Raw genomic sequence first — 24068 nt, forward strand, 5'->3', positions numbered from 1 at the left:
GTTTGAGTGCATATGTGACATTTGGCAACATACTCTAATTCCTTATAGACTTTCCTCTGTGTTTGTTGGCAGTAGACAACATTATGCTGTTTCTGCTGCAGCCTACTTCTCATGTCCAACTGTGATAGGACATTTCCCAGTGACATCTTGAACAGCCATCAGCTCACAACGTTATGGACTATTTCCTGAAGTTGTGTTGCTATTCGTGGCCATTTCATGTCAACTGGAAATTGCTTTAGACTGCACTTAGCTTCAACATGCATGCGAGAAAAACCATTCTGTTATAACTCTCCTATTTGTGAACACGCATTTCTAACAGTCTTCCTGGAAATTGCTGCCCTTTTCCATGATGCTTCATTACGTGAAATTGTATGAAATAAACGAACAGGAGAATGACTCATGCTTTTTCAAGTTGCTTTATTTCCAAACTGGAGGGGGCTGATGACAGATGGGAGATAGAAGATTGTAAAGCTTAGACCTAGCAGTTTGGTCCAAACACAGTTGGAGAAGAGACAATACAGGCGGTTTCAGGGGGAAAGGATGGTGATCAAGAGGCAGATTACTGCATCTGTCCCCTTTAAGCCAGAATTCTTACTCCTCAAAACAAACAAAGCAGCAGTCTCACTACGTGAGGCTACAGTTGGTGAGTCTGAGCAGCACTGCAACTCATATTTATTGAAAACAACCATCAATCCATGACCTCTGTGGCTATTTTTGTTATATTTTTGTAGCTATGGCTGTTTGCATTTCTGAAGGCAAAATAACCATTTCAAATGAGTGCAGGGAATCAGTTGTTCAAATCTCCCAGCAGCCCTGTGTGATATGGATTGTAGCTTTAATGTCCAGCGGATCACCCACCTGAAAGTGGCTGTGGATGCTATTGAAATTTTTCATGCTCAATTACTGTTGCGATCTCCCAGGACCCCAGGGTCAGGAGAGACTTTCCTGCTGCTGTTTGCTTAATAAATTGTACATCCATGAATGTGCTTGTATCGCCAATGAAACATTTTATGGCGCTATAACTAGATGAAACAATGATAAATGTTGCCTTGTAGGTTCTGCATTATGCACAATACTTAAAGTTCTTGTTCCTTCATTTCAACACAAACTCCCAACTTAAACATTCCCACAAAGCAAGAGTTTGGTGGCATACTGTAAGCCAATTTTGCTCTCATTCATGACTTAAAAAAATCTGTACACTCTTTGTTCAATTTTCTCGACTTTCAGAAAACACAAAAAAAGCACAGTAACTTAACAATAAATAGGTAACGGAGAGAAAACCTGGAGTTGCTTGAAATAAATAAAGGCATTTTCAATCTGAGCCTCCTGTCACAAACACCAAATATAAACCAATACTTCGTAAAATCCAGATATCACTGAGTCAGGTGGATGTCCTATAAGGCTCTTTGGTCCCTTGAGGGTGATCACTAAAAAGCTGTGTACTCTGATAGCATTACGGATAAACACTGACTTTCAGTTCAATAAGACTGTCTCAACGTAGCGGTACTCAATCCTCAATCTTCCCACTGGGTGAAACATTCATGTGCAACATTCAGACAGCAATGTGATCCCTGTACCAGCAAATCTGTTCTCTGCTCTTATTAATAATACAGTAGATCTGTAGTACATAGCAGCCAGACGAGGCACTGACACTTTCTACAGAATAAAAAAAAGCAATAAGGTCAACATGCATGCACACGCACACACACACACACACACACACACACACACACACACACACACACACGGACACACGCACTCACACAGGTCAGCAGAGTTAAACAATTAGTAAATTGACGTGTTGCTGCTGACAGCCCTTGTCCCATAGAGTCAATAAGTCTGTGTGCTGTTCACAGTCAGACACATTTTCTACTCTTCTTTTTTTGTCACTATTGTGGTGAAAAAAAAATAAATCCATCCTCTCTTGCCTCCAAGCAACAAACCAAAAGTGCCAATATGGAGGCGACGATGTGCCAGAGGCGTTGCCAGAGACCAACTCAGCCACACATTTCTCAGAGTAACCCCCTGCAGCTGTAATTAAGGGTAGCATCACACATCCATAACTGCATTGTTCATCTGTCCTTTATAGTAATATAAACGTCTACCTGGTAAGTACTGCTGTTCATGACAGGCAAAGAATCAGGGAAACAATCTTTTCAATTTAAATAATAACAATGTAATTTTTTTCAGTCTTCAGCAGATGCTCCTCCCATTAGATGCTATGAAAAACCTCAGAAAGAGTTTCAAGAGGCTCAAAGCAGTTTTAGTTGTTATTTAATTGTCCAGAGACTGAGGCAGCTCATTGAAGGAGATGCTCAGGTCAGTCCGTAAATGTAATAGTCCAGTTAAACACAGGAAATAACACTTCAAGAGGATGACGGGGGCCACGTCACCTTATTTCTTTCTACATCTTAATTACATGCATGTGATTCTTCATGTGAAGTCCAAAATTAACCACGCTTCTTTTCATTCTGTTCAGGAAAGGTGAAAGCCAGGATTGTGTCCATTTTTTACTCCTGCAAAGCCAAGAGCAAGGTGGCTTTCCACATAAAAGTCCACAAGTTAAGTTTGAAAGGGTGCCCTTGTTTGTGCTATCACATCTGAGATTGTTGGAAACCTTCTCTTGTTGTTGTACTTTGAAATCAAGGAACACATGTTTGCCCTGAAGCTGGGCAAATTAAGACTGCAGACGCAAGAAATCACCACTAACCTTGTGTCCTCCTTGTGCTCTGTACTGATAAATAAAAAGGCCCCAGGCTCACAGGAATCTAAGGTCACTTGCCTTCTTTATCCATTAGTCCTGGAGAACTTACAAAACATGATATAGATCAAATAGTCTTTATTCACATTGGAGAATTTGTTCTCCGTGTTTTTTCCTGCTTAGGTATGGATATCCTATCAGTTTTCTAAAGTATGTACATGTCTTCAGTGATGCTGCACCACTTTGTCTCCCAGCATTATCCATTAGTCAATGTGATCTGGAGATAAAATGTTGTTGTCATATTCTTATCAGCATTTCTGAAGTGATAAGCAGTTTAAAGCAGTCAGCCTCTTTTTCATGCCCTGTTTTAATCTCACACTTAGCTGCAAGCGGGGATTTCACAGTCCAAGTTGCCTGTTTGCACACTGTGGCTACTAAAGTGTCTCTCAGCTCTGAGTTTCATGCTGGAATTTCCACAGTTTAGCATATTTTTAAAACAGCCCTTTAAGATTTCTAAAAAATGGAAAAGATAGTTTTTTTATGCCACAGAAGTAGCCTTTTTTTTTGGTGTAGACATCCCACTAAGTTTTCTCTATGCTAAAATAAAGTACCCTTGGTGCTTCTGCACAGTATCTTTTTAAAGGCCTTTCTGAAGTCTTTGTTGAAGATGGTATATATGACTGGATTGAGGGAGGAGTTGCAGTAGCCAATCCAGAAGAAAAACTTAAAGAGTGGATCTGGGATGACGCAGGTCTCTGGGCACACGGCCTGTAGAGAGTAGGAGAAGAAGAAGGGGAACCAGCACAGCACAAAGACACCAATGACCACTGCCAGAACAAAGGTGAAGCGTTTCTCTCTGTTGACCATTGCTTTACGCCTCGCTGCTCCAGGGTTGTTCTCAGTTTTTGACTTTCTTCCTGGTACCAGCCGAGCTCCCTTTGAAGTGGCGATCATGTCCCGGTAGCGCTTGACTGAGGCTGGAGAGTGGACCCCCCCTCCGGCAGGGGACCCTGGCATGCTCGCGCTGCCACGACCCCCACCATGGCTGTGCTCCATATCGCTCTCTGTGCTTGAGCTGTCACCATTGTTATTGTCAGCCTTTTTCCCTCTCAGACGCTTGCCTTTCTTCCCCTCTTCTTTACTGTTGGGGGCAAACTGGGGAACAGAGGAGGGGGTTAAGGGGCCATGAAGTGGAGTTGTGACAGGTGACATGGCAGGAGAAGTGGATGGAGGTTGCAGGAGATTGTTAGGGGTGGGATTTGGGGAGGTTTGAGAGTCTCCTTGGGATGGAGAAGGGGTGATAGCCAGGGTAGGGGGTCTGACATTTGAGGTTTTGTTGGATGAAGGGGGAGTGCTGTCATCATCATTCTTCCCATTGGCTTGTACATGTCTTGCAGGCTGATTTGGTGTTGCACTGCCAACTCCATCCTTCCTGGGCTCCCCTGGTGGGCGGCGTGTTCTCTGCTTGGCAATTTGGTAAATTCTCACATAGACCAGGATCATGATGAGGCATGGGGCAAAGAAGGAGCCCATGGTGGAGTAAAGGATGTACCAGCGCTCATCATTCAGCTGGCACTGAGGTCCTCTCTCTATACCTGCTTCGTCTCCCTTACTTTTGTTAAGTGAGAGCAGAGGAGGGAAGGAGATGATGGCTGCGATGAGCCACACCACCACAATAGCGGCTTTGATGCGTTTGGGAGTCCGTTGACGCCCATACGTAACCCTGGAGATTGACAAGTAGCGGTCCAATGAGATAGCGCACAGGTGCACAATAGAGGAGGTGCAGAACAGCACGTCCAGCGCCAGGTAGATCTCACACCACAGAGACTTGAAGTACCAGTAGCCAAGCAGTTCATTGGCCAGAGAGAAGGGGATGATGAGTGTAGCCACTAAAATGTCTGCTGCAGCCAGTGACACCAAGAACAGATTCTGTGGACCTCGGAGCGACCGGCTGGTCAGTACAGCAATGATGACCATGATGTTTCCCACGATTGTGAATACGACCATCAAGGTTATGGCGGTGGCGAAGGCCGCCGTGGCTTCAGGGGAGTAAGGGGCGAGCGCTCGCACACTCTGGTTGCAGGGCACGGAGGCTCCGGAGCTGCTCACACTGTTGTTCCAGCCGCTCAGCTCCATGGAACAGCCACTGTCCAGAACTGAGGCCATGCTGGGATTATCTCTCTAGATAGAAATATAATGTGGTTACTGAATTTAATTCCCTTGAAAAATGTATTTCACGGTAAAAATGGTTTAAAAGGGATTGTCTCGTGCATTGTTCGTGCTCAAATATATGTTTTATTTAGACAACACATTTTCGTAACAAATTAGAATTCATTGTCATATTTACCTCAGTTGCTCTGGTTTAATTACTCTGTTTTCAAATGATAGATCTCTTTCATCCTCCGCGGCAGGTCGTCCAAGTCCATTTTAAGCGCACAGAAAAGTCCAGGGAGATGCGTCAGGACGCAGATCAGTGCTTTTCAATTAAAGGTATTTGCCACGTCCGAGAAGAGGTTTCTCTCCAATAAATAGAGGGGATTTTTATGACAGGGTGGGTCAGTCCATGCGGAGTAACCAAAACAACCCGAAAAAACGAAAAACTTATTTCGCCCAGATTGATGCTTTCTTGCTGTCGATTAATTACAGTTTTGAAGATGAGAGTGAACGTCACACAATCGAATTCGGGGTCATTTACAGCGAGCCAGCATCGGATAGAAGATATCAGATCAGAGCAAATGTTGACACTTGCGCGCGTCTTCGTTTGGAGACGCGCGATTATCGAATAAAATAATTCAGTCAGAGGCACGTAAAAGTAAAATATTTACAATGATTCACAAAATGATATTTCAGTATTCTAATGCGAAGGATAGGCTGAGTTGATGCCAGCGTTTCCAGTTAATTTAACGTGAAAGGACGGAAAGTTGACCTGGAGCTCTCCAACCCTGCGCATGAAGCCAGATGTGTCACCAAAACGTTTCCCCAGCAGTGAAACGATCCCCGCTGTCGGCAGAACCAGGTTTGAGCGTTTCGGGAGTTGGGTTTCGGTCCTGGGTGCTCTAGAAGTTCACCGGGATGCTGTGATTCAGCCGCTCCGCAGGCGCACATCACCGATATCCTCACGGACGCGCAGCAGCATCTTCTCTTGCAAACTGGACCTTCCGACTAAATCTAATAAGCGGGGTGCCTCCCATCTCCCTCTTGCGCTTCTTACGGACCCGGTGATGTCACTGTGGAGCGTCATGGGATCCTTGCTCTCTTCTTCTCTTTACACCCACCTCCTTTAAACCATAAAACCCATCAGCTGAGCCAACGCAGATTTATAAGAAATGTATTGTTGGGTGTTACTGCTTCAGTCAATTAACTCCACGGGAGGCTGAAGTGTCATGCAGGGATGGCCTCTGCTTATCAGAAAACATTAGTTTAACATTTACACACAGGAAAACTACTTATTCGTAGTGATCATCATCATTGTAAACACTTTAAAAAAAAACTTTCTTGATCTCTCTGAGTTTATACTTTGCTTTAAACACATTTTTAACAACCTCCAACATCTTATTTACACCCCATTAAGTTAATGAAGTTTCGCTCACAGTGGCGGATGAAGGTCTAGTTCGATATTCAAGTTTTCGTTGAAAAATCTTGAAAAAGGCAGTGCAGTGCAGGGCCAGAGGCACTCTGAGGCAGAGGGCTGCCGAGGCGATACGGTGCTGTGAATGTCTTGACCAATTTAGATTGCAAGTTCATCATCATTGCGGCAGTCTCGCGTTCCATTGTAGAAGCCAGTGCTTTCAATGTATTTAAAAACATAAAAAGCTCAGCAGCTCAAATGAAATGAAAGCACTCGTTTCGACGAATGATTCCTGCCTGAGTGATAAATCATAAATCCATTCAAATGCAGGTGGTCTTGCCTCTGGATTTGGTATCCAAGGGGATACATGGTGGGGTTTCGGATTTTATAATGCAATCTCACTCAGCAAAAAATGTAGTTATTACAGCCGTCAAATAAATGCTTCAGTAGAAGAGATACATTTTATTATGAAATCCGAGATCTCATCCCGCTCAGTTACCTCCCGCCTCCGTGGGTAAATGCACCAGGTAATCTTTCACCTGTGCTCATGGTGGGCTTGAAGTATATCACGCACTTTTGCGCTCCTGCTTTTGCATCAACTCTTGACTTATGTCTAAAATTTTCTGCCTCAACCACCTAGCAACACATCCTCCCCCAAGAAAAACTTCCATGCGTCCCTTGTGATTGGCTGCCCCACCTGAGATCAAGTGGCCGATTGTTCAATTATGGAGCGGAACCTGCGTCACACACAGGATGCGTTACTGAAGCATAAACCCAACAGCAGCAGAGTTTACCCTGCCATGCTGGAGTACGTAGGTGGCCTCTGTTATACAAACAATTCTCTAACATACATTAACCACACACACACACACACACACACACACACACACACACACACACACACAATCTTATGAATGGGTGAGTAGGAGGTTGTGTTTATTTGTTTTCGTCGTACATCCCCCACGGATCACTGCTGTAATGAGAGAGGAGCCCGGCCAGCCACCCATGGAATTACAATTAAGAGGCCTGCTCACAGATTGCGTGACCTAAAGCAGCAGCCAATAATGGTCGTACATTTTTCGCTCCCGCTACACATTCTAAATATAAAGGAACAGAGAATAAAGCTTTTAGCAGGAGAGTGCACTCCAATCAAGTGTCTCTGTTTCCGTGGGTGAACCGGGCTTCGTAACACGCTGGAAATGCATTCTGGGGGTGAGGGGTGTGCCACTGATTCCAAGGTCACAGAGGCTGAGCAGCACACAGTGTTCAGCGCACAGTACACCGCCTCTCCAAGTGCTTGTTGTGGAAGCGCATGCACACACAATCAGGTGTACAGCACACAAACCTGGAAGTAATTCGGCTGTCATAGATCGCGCACACCGGATCAACACTTCTTGCTTGACGTCCAGACTAGAAAGGTTTGCGCTTGGCCCGAAGAAGGAACTCACTCTTGACAAAACTTTTCGTGCTCATGGAAATCTTGTTTCAGTTTGAAAAAAAAAATCTTTTAAAACACATTTTCTTTTAAAAACTGCCTTTTGAAATGTGCATTGTGACTCAGGCTTGATTCTGCACCCTGTTTTCTACTGTATGTGCCTTTGTGCATGTATGCTTCTAGTTTTATTGTGCACCACCTTGATTTTTAGACCCCAAGAAAACATATATTTAGAGTATCAAGATGTTTTGAATGTTATGCATGATTGTGACGTTTGGGATTGCAAGAGTTGAAAGACAATCCACAAAAGAAAGATATTTTCAGATTGTTTAAACATTTCAATTGACCATAAGATGTGAAACTACAAAATATTTAACAAAAATCAGAAACAGAACAAAGAAATAAACAAAGAAAAACCCTCCCCAATTCTTGGAAACAATAGAATAGAAATATATCTCTCTCCACAGTTGTGCACCTTCTACTTGATGAAGTGCATCATTTTGGTAAGAGTCTTAAGAAGCACAGCATCATAAACAGTATGTATGTACGTGTGTGTAACCTGCAAACAATTACATGGAGCACTCTCAAATGGCCAAACAGTAATTTTCCCTGACTGCAATTGCAATGAGAACTCGTGTGTGTGTGTGTGTGTGTGTGTGTGTGTGTGTGTGTGTGTGTGTGTGTTTGCACATTATAATTCTGCAGCACACATTTGTTTTCTCCGTTTGGGATTTCTCGTTTGAGTGACACATCCCGCAGTTGTGAACAGCAAACCCTGCAAAACACGACGTCCAAAGGGAATGAGATCTCCATGCTAATCCCTAATCTGACGCACTCTTCCCTTTCTGCATACAGCGCAGGCACATAAACACCTGGCACACATATGCGATAGGTATTGCCACAGCTTAATATAATATGATTGACCCTGACACTTGTTTAATCTGGACACAGAGTGTGACTAATAGTTCCGAGTCCGTTTTCATTAAGGAGGCTGACTGATTGAGGGTGAATTGAAAACGACAAACCTCATGAGAAATGTTCTAATAGAAGGAAGGTGAAAAAAGTCTGCTCCTGGGGATGAACAAATGACGATACAAAAGGACACCAAGAGTAGTTTCAGCGTGTTAATGGACAGAAACAGCACGGATAGGAAAGCTGTGTGAGAGACAGCAAGATCTGGATCTGCACACGAGGCTTTTCTGCATAGTTTTTTATCATAAAAAGGCCTCGTTGAGTAAACAGACTGCTGGCGTCCTCTGCTGGTCACTTTGCAATGATGGTGCTTTCTGGCTGTTTTAAAAGTTGTCACCAGAGGACACTGTCTCTCCACCAACTAATGCTCAGTCCTGGTTGTCCAGCCCGGAGTCTGACAGATTCTTCTCTTGAAATAAACCGCAGGAGCTGAAGAAGTTCGCACATCATTTGCACATGCGAACATCACAACAAAACAATGTGAAAATATGCGTGAGTAAAAGCCTTGTAATAAAAAATCCTACTTAATGTTCAAGTAATTACAAACTCCATTTTCAGGAAAATCGCAAAGTTTTCTAAAAACCCAGAACAAAACATTTAATCTGTGATTGATTTTACTGCTTATCTTAATGGGGAGAAAACAGTATGAACTTTCTTATATACATGCACTTTTTTGTATCTGCTGGGGTCTGAGAGTTTGTGAACTCTTTGGGCTCTGACCATGAAAGATGTGAGTTCTTCAAACAAAAAAAACACCTGATCATTATCACATGATTTTTACCACACACAGATATGTAACAGTGTATTATTTCCCTCAGTGGATAAATGACCACATAATGTATCATACAGTAGCTCTGTCTGACGTCTGTTGTTCCTGTCTCGGTTTTGGACTTGTGTGAAAGTCTGATAGTACTTTAGGACGTATTGATTTAGAAAATCCAAGCTTTCAGGCATCACTTGGCTTTAGCTTCCTCCACATGATGAAATAGGCTGAACAAGATGTGTAACGATAGTTTTTTTTTAATGCTCCTCTGGTCTTTTTTTTTTGTGGTCAGTTATGAAATTCAGCGACTTATCTTTTAGTCAATTTAAGCTTATATGAATAATTGAATAGTAACTTCTACAAGAGACTGCAGAAGTTAGAAGAACAGCAAAAAAGAAAAAAGAAAAACATTGCAGTGATTGTCATTTTTTTTCTTTCATATGTTAAGTATGAATCTGTATATATAGGTATATATATTATTTTTCCATATATACATACATATATATGCATATATACATATGTTTTGACAGATGAATGGCAATAAGGTACACTTGGGGGGCTGAGCTTGTTGGACATAACCACAAAAATGAGCTATTTCATGTGACAAATTCAAATGAAAATGTCACTGTTAAGGTTTTAATGGCCACAAAGCAGGACAAATGTCCTTTTACTAGGTTTTAGTTGAAGTGAACGCTCAGTTTTAACTAAAACCCTAAAAGTCCAAGGGGCATTTCTCTGTCTTCAATCTGGAAAATGTGGCCAATGGAGGGGGAGTCAACCATGACAGTTCCACTCACGTAGAGGTTGGGCAATGGGTCCTTGCAAATGAGAGGAAGTGGAATTTTCTTTTTTTAGCCATGCCCAACAGAGAAGTGTGGGTGGAATAATTAGCATAAAGACATGAGGTAGTGGTGGAAGCTGGTCATTTTAAACGCAGACAGAAGAAGCTCTTCATCCACTGTATTTGGGTTATTCTGCTGACAAAGTATCAAAGATGTGATTTAAACATCTAAAAGTTTAGCTGTGCCTTGCGTGTAAAGCCATTGGCTGGGGTACTCCATTTACTATCGGACTGAGTAAGCAACCAGCATTTGGTGAAATAATTAACATCAAAGCTATGTGCAATATATAACATAAAGGTAATGTTTTACTTGTATGTTTAGCCCACTGGAATGGTTCTCCAATTGAGCCATCAGATCAGAATGACAAGAACACAATATGGACTTTCCAAACTTCCTGAGCACCAAAGTGCACTTATTTTCCTGTCAAAAGCCCAAAGCTGTTTACCAAACTTAAGCGGATATGAATTTTCTGTCACTGGTTGCTTAGGTCAAACGGACTTGAGATGGTAAAACCCACTCTCGGCAGGATAATCCTCCAAAACACTCAGCAATGCATGGTTTTAATAATTCCTGATTCAGCATGGGAGATAATGAGAGTGAATTGGATGCAACACACTCAGGGCGCAGAGTTCAGATTATTTTGTTTGTGTTGCGGGCCAGCGGCACAGAATGATCCATTTCTAGAGCAGAAGATGTGAGGTGCGTTACACCATATGTACAAAATAATTACACAGAGAAAACAGATGTGTTCTCAGCAAGTTTTTATTTCAGTGGAAAAAAAAAACACAGCAGAAATGGGGCAAAACTTGCATGTATAAAGTGCTGTAACAGACATCAATAACGGTAACACCGTCATAAGAAATCTTGAAATAATAATAAAAAAAGATTCTATTTACATGATAAAATAGTCTTCCAGCTTAAGTGCAATTCATCTCACACACAGACTCATTAGACACCCATTCTTAGTGCATTTCTATAAATTCAACACTAACTTGCTCTGAGTTACCACAGTGTATCATCATGTCCCATTGGCAGCAACCGTGAGGGAATGGCTTCAGTATGAAATAAGACAGCCCTTACAAACAAACGGTGCAAAAAAAAAAAACCAAACAAGATAACACACGCATGCTCATGTACAAATACATGCAACCAAACAAGCAGGAACAACTTCCCTCAAGTGGAAAAAGTCAGGGAAGTCACCTCGTAAATGCTCCAACTTGCTGGCTCAGAATCACAGTAATTCATAATGTCGTTATTGCAGTGGGGTTTAATGTTGCCAACTGCTATGTGTTGCGTCAGCAATACACGGTCTCTGCTTGAGGAAGGAATCTGGCTATGTGACGCCAGCAGCACAAATAGCTTTTTTTACTCTGAATCCACAAAGTGTACCCCTCCGTAAGGTACCGCTTTAAATGGTACAAACAGGAAATTCGTACGTTTAAGTCCTTATAAAGCCCTGAGTGTCATGGGGTGAGACAGTTAATCAAAAAGTCAGTTCCCTCAATACGTGTAGTCTTCATCCCTGACAGAGAATGTCAGTCTCAAACTGCAGCAGCTGTCCCATAAAACCCAGATTGGGGGAGATGACTTGACGCCGCTGTTTCACAAAGTCGAAGGCCTCGTCCAACCGAACACGCTGCGTGTGCATGAGGTAGGCTAGACAGATAGTGGCTGAGCGGGAGATCCCTGCCTGACAATGCACCAGCACCCGGCCGCCACTCTGCTTCACTGAGTCTGTGGGTGGGACAAGAAAATACACACAAAAAGCGATAAGTATACTGTGCTGATGGGGGACAAAAAAAATTAAATAAAGAAAATATGAAAATGCAGTCACAATTATTCACTGAAATTGTGGTTTTGATTAGTTTAATGTTCTCTTCTGGACTAAACTTTTGCATGGCAAAGGGGCCAAAACAAGTAAAACACAAAACATTAGCTGTTAATAATCGTCTTTTCTGCAGCTTGTGCTGAATAATTCAGTTGTTTTGTAACCAGATTATTACACTGTTTGCGCATAAATCTAAGATGAAAAATGGATTATGGTGTATAAGCTGCTTAGGAATGTTTTGAGGAATTTCAATGAAGCTAATTAAGCTTGGAGTTTCTTGGGTTCATTAGCTTTGTTGGACTTTGACTGACATTTCAGTTAGGAAGCAGTGTCACTGTGCACAAAGTCGAGAGGCTCACCAATGAAAGTAATGGCTGTGTGAAAGCAGGCTCTGATATCTGCTGCCAGCGTATCCTCCACGGTGAGTCGCAGGTACTGAAACTCCCCCTCGTAGAAGTTAGGACAGGTGGAGGACACATTGAGCACAGCTGTGATGCCTGCGGCTGCCAGCATCTCCCTGCGGGAGGAGTGGAGGGAACTGCCCAAAAACAGGAAGGGCAGCAGCTCTACTGGACCACCCTACAGTTGGAAAAAGGAAAAATTAGGAATTATCACTAAGCAGATTTGTCTTGGTTGATGGTCAGTCATCACAAAAGCCTTGGGATGCACCCAAGTTGTTGTTGTTTGCAAAAATGACATTTATCTTACCTGATCATATGCAGGAGTCCTCCGGCCTGTCACTGTTGGCTCTGGTTCCACCGAAGCAAAGAGTTTACTGGCAGAACTGTAGCAAAGCTTTGGGAAGGACTCTGAAAATCCCTCAAATCCACCTAAATAGAAGTTACAGTGTATTAGCTCAAAAGCAACATTTTCCATAATTCACCTCAAAAATATGTGTGAAAAAGAATTGAAACATTAGAGAACTAGCCTACATTACAATTTAGTGTATTCAAATAGAGAAATAATAGATAATGGCATTAATAGTTCAGTCAGCGTTTCATCAAACGCTTCAAAAACTATTTTTGGAGCAGCCTTTAAACAATTTTGTGGGTGTTTTTACCTTGCAGAAAGCAGATCTGCGCCTGGACTTCGTTCTGCAAGGCGGTGAGCAGCATCTGGGCCACACTCTCCGACTTCAGATCGGCCAACGAGCGGCTTCTCTCTTCCACCACCACCACCGGGGAGAGCTCCCCGCACCGGAGCCGGCCCAGGAGCGTCTTGTCTGGGATGAGCCACTCCAGGGCCACCACTGAACTCTTGGACCTACGACGCAGCATTGAGTTCCAGTTGACGTTTCGGGACACGCAGATGTGCGCCATAGAGAAATCGAGAAAAGGTCTGCAGTCCAGCACCACGCACCCGTCTGAGGTGTACTGGTCCCTGGGGGTCCTGAGTATGTGGACCAACTCATTGCCAGTGATTTCCAGTGTCTCACTGCTTGAAATCATGTCTTCAAAGTGGTTAAAAAGTATCTAAAAAGTATAAATTATATATACGAAAAATAAATAAATAAACAAAAAAGTACTGTGTTTGTCCTTAACAATCAGTAACAAACTATAATTTAAAAAAAGTTATTATGTCAGACACTACGACTGACAAAGTGTTTTTAAATTGAAAAGGGAAAAAAATGTATTGTAAATGAATCCGGAGAGTACCTGCACTCTCCGTTACGTAGGTTAAAATCCGCTTTAGTTTCAGAGTTTCACTTGTTCATTGATAACAGCTGTGAGCTGGGCGGGGCTGCCGCGGCCCCTCCTTGTTTTCCATAGAAGGATAAGCGTCAAAGGCGGAACGACCAAATATAGTTGGCCCGACACTCCTCATACGGACACTGACGTAAAACCCGACTTTCCTACTGCGCACGTGGTTTTCTGGGGTTATCTTGTGTTTTTATGTTGAATGACGTGATGCTGCAAGTTGGAAGCCAGCTCTCCCACCCGCCTCTGAAACAACCGCTGCCTTCAGAGGAAATGTTGAGAGCTGAGTTCAGTTTAATCTCGCGCTGCCTTCAGCTGCTGTAGAACTGCCTCTGTTTTCTTTCCCCGCGTAGATCACAAACACAGCCTAACACTTTCCCCAAGTGCTCTCACTTACCTGAGTGAAGTGTGTGAACCATCTCAGAGGCATGTGATATCTAGTATCAAAAGTATCAGAAAGAAAATAATTTATTTAAAAAAATCTATTCAAAACATCATAGACATTCATATTTATAAAACTTATCATGGAGACCATCTGCCAAAATACATAAAACCATATGGGTCACTGCAAGAATGCCTGTGAGCATAAAATCTTCTTTTAGACCTCTGAGGGCAAATTTTTCCAAAGTATAACTGCAGAACGCTCCTCCTTTGAGCAATAATGCATTTATGTGGCCTCCGTGCCAAGAAAGCTTAAGCAGTTTAATACCCCATTATCGAAGAGAGGAAACAACACGTGGTTTGTTGTAAAATGCTTTTTTAAGTGTTGGATCAGATTGTGCAGTATGTCCATTTCTTTGTAGTGTCCTCCCGAAAGGTGAGTACAGCACAATTAATTGTAGATTCAGATTTTTCCAGATCTGGTCTGGTTAGGACATTCCTTAGAAAGATTTTCAAAGTCTCTATGCGTCTGTGGGCTATTTGCACACATGTTGCAGAGTAGTTGAAAGCGAAAAAGAGAAAATAAGGTGTTTAGTAACTTGGTTAAGTAGAGAGAAGGGAATTGAATTTGGACTTGCATCTCTAAGTGTGTCTCTAGGTGTTCTGTTTGTATCATATGTTTTGTCTCTCCATTAGAAGAGTATTCCAGTATCTAGAATAAACATGTTACACCGTGCATTGCAAACTAAATCCAAATAACCTAGTTGCTTTAGCTTATTTTATGTTGAGGCCAGTTCTGAATGAGCCTTCATTTGTTCTGCGCAGACGCAGCTTTATTTATGAGAGATAAAAAAAGTAAGCTAATGAAAATAGTCCCACAACTGAAGCACAACTGTCCGATCTTGAGTGCTTTTTTGAGTCTTTTCGAAATCAAAGTCAACGCAGGCAGGTGATAAACATTTTCGTTACTGTCTGTCGGCAGATGTGCCCACTGAGGTGTGCATCCAGGGAGACACAGGAGCCGAGTTAAAAGCTACTCAATAGGAGGCCATGGGAACATGAAACATTTTTTTCTCAATCTAAAACTATTCAAACCTCAAAAATAACACTGTGGTTTTTCAGAGAACTAGACTATAGTCGGGATTTGTCATCTCACCACATTTCATATATGAACTGTGTTATGCCCACCAAGTCTGTGCAGCTAGTGCAGAGGTGAGGCGGTGTAAAAAGCATCGCACAATATGTTGTTTGTTCAAACTGCGGTCAAACTGCCCGGGTTGAGTTGTTGTAGATGAGGAGCATTTCTCTTCTAATTGGCCTCCTTCTGAGTAGCTTGGCTTTCCCATCAGAAAACATTCTGATTCTCCAAACTGAGAGCGCTCTGTCCGCTGTCTACTGCAGGTGACACAGTGACCACTGATAAGAACTTTGTTCAACCCCACTTAAAAGAAATGGAATATCTCCTTAGATCATTTCCTCAAATCATACAGATACGGGGAAGTGTGATTCAGTTGTGAAACTTAAGTAAGTGTATTGAGTCAAACTAAAACCTGACTTTATCCATCGATCATTGCAGCTCAGCGTTGTATTTTAATCGTTACTGGACGTCATGAATATATCAGATTTAAGATACGTACACTTCACACGTTAAGGTCGTGGGATCAGTGTGATGTCACAGCCTTCAAACAGATGTGGTGATGGTGTCAGTTCTCCACACACTGACACATTTTGTGGAGTTTTAACACAAAACTATGATATCATTAAAACTACTGTTGAGGTCTTTTTCAGAGATTCTTGATCATAAGATTTAAAACAGCAAAATATGGGACGTCGTGCCTGTAAAGTGATAAGAGCAGAAAGAGCCACAGGTTACCGGAAAGTCTTGGGCCTTTAGGACAATTTGATAGAAATCTTTTTTCATGAATGAAACATTTCCCATAATCAAAGATACATATAACAAAGATCAGATAATAAAAAGCACAATGAATTCCTGTTGATTTCTGTAGAAATCCGACATGAACTTCACCATTTTTTCCTTTACTTGAGTGATTTTGTTTGTTCTAATTCATTTGGTTTTAGAATCAAGAATCAATAACAGTTTAGATTGTTTGACTGACTTGAACATCTTTCAGTGAAAGTATATCATTGAACAGGATTAATTAAGATTTTAAAACCAAGTTTGGAGGCTTTAAGCACATTTCCTGAGTAGTCTTTTTGGTGATTTCACTTGAGTACTTTTCAGAACAACTTGTTTCAGTTCTACATGAGTGGTAAGGAAGTCAAACACCAGTGATTCTATTCTGGTTGAGGAGTCTTTCCACTCCAAAGAACACGCAATATTTATGTTCAGTGTGGGGTCATTTTAATTATATCATAGGTTGTAATCTGACGCCTCTGTCCTCATTTCCTCATAGCCCACTTTCAAATCACTCTGTCTTCCCACAAATGTCTCCCACTCAAACCTCTAACTCCCACTGCTTTCATCCCCCTTCTTCCTTTCCCTCACCGCTGCCTGCCACTCCCACAGCAGCATGGCCACTTTGTCATTCCCTCTGCCCGCTGAGACTGCAGTTTATCCACAGCAGCATACACATACCTTGCTACACAGTTTCATCGTGGCTGTCAGTGGAGTCGCTGAGCCTGCATGTACTTTAGCCTCAACCTTCAATTTAGGTTTAAACACTCTCGGGTGAACCCACAATGCAGTGTTGAGGTCTGTTCAGTTGGAGGATTATGACGTTAGTGTCTCTTGAAGTGTTTTTTTTTTTTTTTAGTATTCGCCCCCATGTCAGCAAGCCCCACAGGAAGCAACAGCAGACATACATCCTGTCAACATCCACGCAGAGCTAAACCCCCACACATACCCACTGACACAATGTATCATTACAGCTTTTGTTACAGCTGCCGTAGCTCAGAACCCGACCTACCCTGACTCAAGGCTTTGTCAGAAATTTCCCGAAAAAACCTGAACCGTGATTTATGACTTCATAGGTAATTTCCTGGTTCTGGTGACTCACACAATATTAATCAAGGAGTTTCATTTTCAGTTTTTTGAAATATCCAAATGTTATCAATATCTTTCCCATGACATAATGCTGAAATTGTTGCCGTCACTAAAGATGATTTTCTTCAACTGTCATGTTAGTAGGAAAAAGACATCAGAAAGCACACATGTGAAATTAAGGAAGCAGCTATGTAACCAAATTGACGAGCAGGTGGTGAAGACCATAACAGAGCTTCTGTATGTAGAGGTGACTGTTTTTTTTTTTATACCATAAGAAGCTGATGCACAAACTTCAGAGTCGCAGGAACATTATTAATGTAGCAAGAAACTTGCCCTATTTCTCTCTGAATGAGAATATGTGTAACTAAACATCAATAGAGGCTCAGATGAAAACATCGGCTGCTTGCTTTTGCCTCCACCCTCCCAACAGGAGGATTATCCAGCACTAAGCAGATGGCTGGGGCAATCAATCTCTAAAAACCCAGTAATCCGGGAGATTTACCTCATCGCTGATTCCTCTCTTAAAGGGGACATATTATGAATAAAATGCTAAATAACATTTTTTCTGTGCACAAGACCTTATATCTGGGTCCATTACAAACTGAAAAACTCAGAAAACCCACAATCCTGGCATTTTGTTTTGGGTCCCAAATATCAGTAAATGTGTCATTGAGTTTAGCAGGGGAAATATACATCACTCTACAAGGTCATCCAGTCTCATCCCTCTTTCATCTGTGTCTAAAATCAACAAACAATGTTTCATTCGCTGTACGCTTGAAGTTGGGAGTTGAAACTCTTTTGCTTTCCAAATAATATTAAGTCTGGTCGTTAGTTATATAGTTCACTTAATTTTTGGCCAATAAGGCTCAACCTGTATTTTGTTCGATGTTTTATGTCCTCACAAGGAAACCTGATTTCTAATTGGTTATAGCTAATCTTTTACCAGTCAGAAGTTGCACCCCTTTGGCAGTGAATGCAGCATTGGTACGGCACTGATAACAGTTATTACATCCATGAAGTATTGCCCAGATAAGCAACAGGCTCATAACAGGCTGTTATATTTTGCGGTTCGAGCTCTAACAACTTGGACCAGTTCAACAAGAATCTTGACGAGATTTTCCCTAAAAGAGGGCTCAGTAGTCCACCAGCTGGCTTAATTGTTTCTGAGGGGAATGTAAGTATTTGAAGTTAAATTAAGTTAAATTAAGTCAGTTAAGTTTTGTCTTATCTGTTTCAGACTATTTACTGTACTCTCTCAAAACATAGTAATGTGCTCCGAGGAGGCAGACCCTAAGGTTAGAATAAACCCTAAAATTATCCATGTAAACATAGGTGGAAATTGGAAAAAAAAGGTGGTGCCATGCTGTCTGTCTGCGTTACTTTGACCGAAACAAGTCATCTCCGTAAGTTGTCAGCTCTGGAAAAAAGAAAGGCATCATATGTCTCCTTCAAACACCTGCGTGACAACAGCATCACTATATTTAGCATTTTTTATTTTATTTTGTCTCTGCTGGGATCAAAACACTGACATATCCTGGCAACTACGCTGAGTTGAGGGATTTCTGGGGGACTTTTAGCAATGCTGTTCATTTCGGTTTAGTGACACCACAAACTTTCGGTTTTATAAGTTGTCAGTATTTCATCGTCACTGTAAACCCCTCTTACTTATTACACTGACAAAAATAAACATCACTGAGTTTTGTTTTGCCTCATGAAGTCTTGCAAAATTTATTGAACCATGGAGCAAAATGTACAGGCTGAAGTGAGAAAACCTCTGCTGTCATCAAAGAGTGTGATTCCTGTATATCTATCACACAGTTCCCTCTGTACTTTTTTCCTCCCTCCTCCTCCTGCTCCTCACCTCCCTTGCAGCTCTGTGCCGATTCACCATCATTCTGTGAAAAAGATCACACACGAATAAACCTTTAAAGTGACTTTCTGAATAAAACAAATCTTCCGCTGTTTATTGCCTTTTCCTTTGAATGTGTTTGAATCTGGAACCTCCTGATTTTTTTAATGCTTACAAACTGAAATCACTTCCTGGAAGAAGTGAAGGTGTCACCAGAGATGGCCCTACATGAAGTGCTCAATTACGTAGCTTCCTCCTTTGTCTTACATCACATAGTCGCGCTCTCTGAATGCTCCATATCACCACATTAACCTCCGCCCTTCCTGCAAACCTCTCGTGCTGCATTTTCCTCCCTTCCACCCACGTGCTGTCTCTCACCCCAGGACAACCATGAGGCCTGCACTCGCAGTCAGACTCAGAGCAGTAACCATGGTGATGACTGGCACCAACAGGTCCTCTGTAGATTGAAAAGGTGAGTAGTTGTCTCCATGAGGCAGCGAGGGCAGAGTGCCGAAGGGTCGGTGAGTCTGGCGTGGGAAAGGGGCGACTGCGAAGAAGGAGGAGAAAAGAACCGAGAGATGATTTAATAATTGTGTAATGAGCCCTATAAATGCAGAGGAGTTGTAAATTTAGTGTGTCGTTGTTAAAACGTCAGACGTCATACTTTTCAGGGGCTGTGTTCATGCATCCAGTGGATGGGATGTTACATTTGAAGGTATAGCAAATGTCTGTAAAATTAAACCCAATGTCTATTATTTGAATAAGAAACAGCAAAAATGTAGGATAAAACAAAGCCCTCACAGAAACGATCCGTCGCACCTATACATCATTCATACCACATTCACCGGCTAATTAAAAGTCATACATAGCTGAGATGTTTTCAGTTTATTTTCTTAAATGCATATTTTTTTTAAAAATCAACTTCTCTACTTCTCTTTTCTGATGTTCTTCAAAATTCCGTGTTAGCAATAATCGCCACTTTATCAGACCTCACACTGAATTACAGAAATCTGGAACATGTGTTCAGATCAGTTAGCAACAGCTAACTGTGAAATGTTACATTATGAGCTCAGTATTGGGAGCTGACAAATGTATTAGTGACGACATGTCTGAAAGCTTGACTCTACCAGTGAGTAGAAAAGTGAATCGAGAGAAGATGGTTCCATTTAGGTCTTTCAGAGAGCAGCGATAAGTTCCTTGTTCATCCACATGTAGCTGATTCAAGACCACAGATGAGTCATGCGTCACCACCAAGGCCCTGAAGTCACTTTCATCTACCTAAAATTGGAAGTGATAAATGTAAGTGGGCCCAAAGATGGCAGACAGTAAAATATGCCGTTTTGCAGCCATTTTGAAGCCAAGTATGGGATGACATGTAACACATGGGAGGTAGGGTGATGCAGGCAGACTGAAAGTGTTCTGTTTCTACTAAAGCAGAATTAAATTTGGTCTTCACGTTTCTACTTGTGTTGCCATGTGCTGGCTGTGAGAGACCTTGTTGGTTCCTGGTGCTCCCGGGGCCCAGGAGTAGTAGTACTCTGGTCTCCCTGACAGAAGACGATGCCATGGAAGAAAACAGTTCAACACTGCCTGGCCTCCCTCCTCAGCCTGCACCGGGTACTCTAGAGAAAAGGGGTGAAAGGAGGTGGAACAAGACATCCTCCTTTTTTTTTTTTTTTTTTACATCCGGATTAGTTCAATAATCTATTTCATTAGCCTAGCACATGGACACGCAGCAGCACATCGCTTAAGAACACATTTCTACACTCGTGACAACATGTATCTGTGTGCGCTAAAGAATAATGCACCTGTTTTAATTCTAAGGTTTTATGTAACTGGACAGAAAAACATCTAGTCTTTACCACACAATAAAAAAAGGTAACTACAACCTCAGATGATCAACATCACACGACATATCAAACAAATGTATTATTTATTCAACAAAAAATAAGCCAAACAGTGCATGAAAATAAGGATTGCTACTGTTTCCATGGAATTAAAAGGGAAAGTCGCAGCCAGGTGGGGCTAATCAAATGTAGGCCTACTTTATTAAAAGATCATCGGAATGGGTGACTACTTTAAAAACATGCCCATTAATCTGAGATGGGTTACAGGAATATTTCCATAGTATTTGGAGTCCATTATTCTAAAGTCAGTGTGGTTACATGTGGTCAAGTTGAGCTAGGAGTACACTGATGCAGGTTAATATAGCATACGTACATGGGAGCAGAATCATCGTAAATGGAAGTAAATGCAGTAAATGCAAATGCAATGTAAATGCAAGTTCACTTTACAGATGTTTGCTTAATGTAACTTACATGGAAATTTTATCAGATGATGCTACGGTTATAAAATCAGGATTTATTAGGACAGAGTGACAGTCTGGAAATGCTTTAAGCAAGTTGATAAGTAGTTGTAATGGGCTGATTGATTTCCAAGCACAATTTCTGACACATTCAGTCATCTGACAAAAGTAACAGAAGAATATGTGAACGAGAGCAGCTTTTTGGGGAATTTGGAAGGGTTAATATAGACTTTTTACAAAAAAGATGTAAAGAGATGGAGCACTGGAGCATGTGCTGACCACCTGGAGATATACATGCAGGAGGGTTTCGATGTTAAATGTTAAAGTTTATGACAGTAAAATTATGAATAGACTTAACAAGAATGGTTCATTTGGATCGGCTGCACGAGAAAGCCACTTCTCTAAAAAAACAAAACATGGCAGCACAGCTTAAGTTTGCAAAGTTGAGTTTGAACAAACCACAAGACTTCTGGTATAACCAGCACTGAGAGGATGAGGAAAAGTTTCTTTCCCCAGTCTTTCATCTGTCTGCTGAACACTGAGCGTTAAACTGGACTCCATGTCTATCTGTTAATACTGTTAATACTGTATATTTCAGATACCTTATACATGTTCTTTTATTCTTCTTTTATATTTTTCATTCATTTTAATTCAAATTTCATATTTAATTTGAATTATCTTTTTATTGGTAGCAGGACAAGGAAGAATTTCACTGCCCATTGTGCTGTGTATGATTGTGTATGTGACAAATAAAAGTATCTTGAATCTTGAATCTTGAATAATGTGCTTTGAATGAATGAGACCAGAGTGCAGATGTTTGGATATAATCCTCAACGCCATATTAAGTGAGAGCCAAACACAGCACATCAGCACGAATATCTCATACCAGCTTTCGAGGATGGTGGTCAAGGGGTGATGAATTCGGGCTTGTTTTGCAGCCACAGGAACTGGACACCTTGAGGTCACTGAGACAACCATGAACTCCTCTGTTTACCAAAGTATTCAAGAGTCAAACATGAGGTCATCTGTCTGACAGCTAAAGACTGGTCAAAACCGGATCGCATACCCGGAAAGTTACTTCAGGCACAGCAGCTAATCTACAACAGAATGGCTGAAAAGCACACGAGTCAACGTGTTGCAACGGTCCAGTCAAAGTCCAGACCTTAACTCGATTGAGATACTACTGCATACATGCAGAAAGTGCATAACTACAAGTTATTGCTGCTTAAGGTGGAGTCATAGGGTGTACTTAGTTTTTTCTGAACATGTTATTTTTCAATTTTGGCTTATATTTTTCGTTAGATAAATGTCAACACATGTAAAAGGCCATGTGCTGTTCATCTGAGGTTGCATTAACTAATTCTAAGACCAGATAAAGACAGGATTTTTTTTTCATGGCGTCTCATAAAACCTTAGAACCAAAAAATGGTGAACTTTATGTGGACTGTGGGTGGAACTCTCATTGATCCACTCCTATGCTCACTGAATAGCAATATGAACATACACAAAAAATTCAAATATACCACCACAGTCCTGCGGGCCTGATGGACAGATGTACATTTTGTACTGACAAGAAAAGCAATCCATTACTCTTCTTTTTAGAAGCCCTAAAACCACACAAACGCAAGAGCACATATATGCATATGAATTGCAACATGTATTCAACGTGTTTTGCACAAAGTGATGCAGAAAGGGGGATAAGAGAAAACAAACTTACCACACTTGTTGGGGCACAGTTCTGGGGGGGGGGGGGGGGGACAGATAAATAACCTGAAACTTATGCACAGAACTGACAAGTACAAAGTGCCCAGCGTCATACTGAGCAGTACACGCACTGTTATTCATGCTGATTACCATCACGGATGAAAACGTCCAAATGTTTCTCTAAAATCTTCCTGCCTTTCTCCATGATCTGAATGGTTTCAAATGTCAAAGAGCCTTTAGAGGAAGAGCACAATTTGTTTTCAAATCTGAGTTGGTTGTGATTTAAACTGTAGGTAAATGATTCAAGTTATGATATAAATAGACAATTAAAATGATCTTATTGTTTTACAAAAGCCCCTGTCCCAAAATTTCCATCCCTTTAGAAGAAATCGCATTTATTTTTCTCACCAGTGATTTCCATTTTCCAGAAGCGGTCAAATTCATTCTGGTACTCAGTTCTGACTCTGTACAGAGTAGTGGGATCTAAGCAGTGACAAAAGAGACAATAATTAGAAAAGACCTCAATGGCAACATTTCAGAACAATTTAATGAAATCAAAGCCACAAGCCCACCAATGACCCCCTTTCGCTCTAGGCTGGTCTCTCTGTAGGTCACATAGGCATGGTCACAAATCATTTTCATTTCAATTTGATCAGTCACAGTGGGGGCAGCCAATATGAAGTCCTCATGCAGGAGCCTGACCGTGTGGTCACACTGCAGGCAGGCCCTTGCTGCTGAGACACAGCAGAGCAGGGACACCAGGATCAGCTGCATCTCCGCTCTGGTCTCTGAACCTTCTGCAACAGGACGAGTCACCTTTGCTCCTGTAATGTTGCACTTGGTGCACCTCCTGAAACAGAGTTGCTAAATAGTAGTGCTGCTGCAGAACAAGCGCCATCATTATGGTCACTGCATGAGTCATTCACAACTATTACAGACAGCTTTGACTTTAAAAAAAAAGATAATTTCGCTTCTCTATTGTCACTCTTTTTTTAAAGGTCATTTTATCACATTGTCGT

General features: G+C 41.6%; 3 protein-coding genes across 3 annotated transcripts; all 3 read right to left on the reverse strand.

Annotated features, from left to right (window-relative positions):
- Positions 1 to 357: 357 nt before the first annotated feature.
- adra2b (adrenoceptor alpha 2B) lies at positions 358 to 5860 on the reverse strand. The gene is made up of 2 exons (XM_075467624.1): positions 5049 to 5860; positions 358 to 4882 (listed from the first exon to the last, which is right to left on the reverse strand). Exon 2 carries the CDS (start codon positions 4865 to 4867, stop codon positions 3299 to 3301), a length of 1569 nt encoding a protein of 522 aa, XP_075323739.1. The 5' UTR covers positions 4868 to 4882; positions 5049 to 5860; the 3' UTR covers positions 358 to 3298.
- A 5169-nt stretch (positions 5861 to 11029) lies between these two features.
- Positions 11030 to 13776, reverse strand: dusp2 (dual specificity phosphatase 2). The gene is made up of 4 exons (XM_075468990.1): positions 13170 to 13776; positions 12818 to 12939; positions 12469 to 12688; positions 11030 to 12015 (listed from the first exon to the last, which is right to left on the reverse strand). The coding sequence occupies exons 1-4, from the start codon at positions 13555 to 13557 to the stop codon at positions 11798 to 11800; spliced, it is 948 nt and encodes a 315-aa protein (XP_075325105.1). The 5' UTR covers positions 13558 to 13776; the 3' UTR covers positions 11030 to 11797.
- Positions 13777 to 19414: 5638 nt separating this feature from the next.
- Positions 19415 to 23823, reverse strand: izumo1 (izumo sperm-oocyte fusion 1). Its single transcript, XM_075468851.1, has 8 exons — positions 23622 to 23823; positions 23458 to 23532; positions 23200 to 23283; positions 23063 to 23083; positions 22869 to 22952; positions 20535 to 20662; positions 20168 to 20318; positions 19415 to 19587 (listed from the first exon to the last, which is right to left on the reverse strand). The coding sequence occupies exons 1-8, from the start codon at positions 23821 to 23823 to the stop codon at positions 19415 to 19417; spliced, it is 918 nt and encodes a 305-aa protein (XP_075324966.1).
- Positions 23824 to 24068: the final 245 nt, after the last annotated feature.

The sequence above is a fragment of the Odontesthes bonariensis genome, chromosome 6 (assembly GCF_027942865.1).
Source record: "Odontesthes bonariensis isolate fOdoBon6 chromosome 6, fOdoBon6.hap1, whole genome shotgun sequence".
Taxonomy (NCBI): Eukaryota; Metazoa; Chordata; class Actinopteri; order Atheriniformes; family Atherinopsidae; genus Odontesthes; species Odontesthes bonariensis.

What these genes read in the sequence shown, in the direction of transcription:
- adra2b (XM_075467624.1), bottom strand. Translation starts at nt 4,867, where the DNA reads ATGGCCTCAGTTCTGGACAGTGGCTGTTCCATGGAGCTGAGCGGCTGG.
- izumo1 (XM_075468851.1), bottom strand. Translation starts at nt 23,823, where the DNA reads ATGCAGCTGATCCTGGTGTCCCTGCTCTGCTGTGTCTCAGCAGCAAGG. An exon ending in CTGGAAAATGGAAATCACTG is followed by an intron (nt 23,284 to 23,457) that starts GTGAGAAAAATA and finishes CTTCCTCTAAAG; the next exon opens with GCTCTTTGACATTTGAAACC. An exon ending in ACTGTGCCCCAACAAGTGTG is followed by an intron (nt 22,953 to 23,062) that starts GTAAGTTTGTTT and finishes GTGTGGTTTTAG; the next exon opens with GGCTTCTAAAAAGAAGAGTA.
- dusp2 (XM_075468990.1), bottom strand. Translation starts at nt 13,557, where the DNA reads ATGATTTCAAGCAGTGAGACACTGGAAATCACTGGCAATGAGTTGGTC. An exon ending in GCAGATCTGCTTTCTGCAAG is followed by an intron (nt 12,940 to 13,169) that starts GTAAAAACACCC and finishes ACTTCTATTTAG; the next exon opens with GTGGATTTGAGGGATTTTCA. An exon ending in GGACTCCTGCATATGATCAG is followed by an intron (nt 12,689 to 12,817) that starts GTAAGATAAATG and finishes TTCCAACTGTAG; the next exon opens with GGTGGTCCAGTAGAGCTGCT.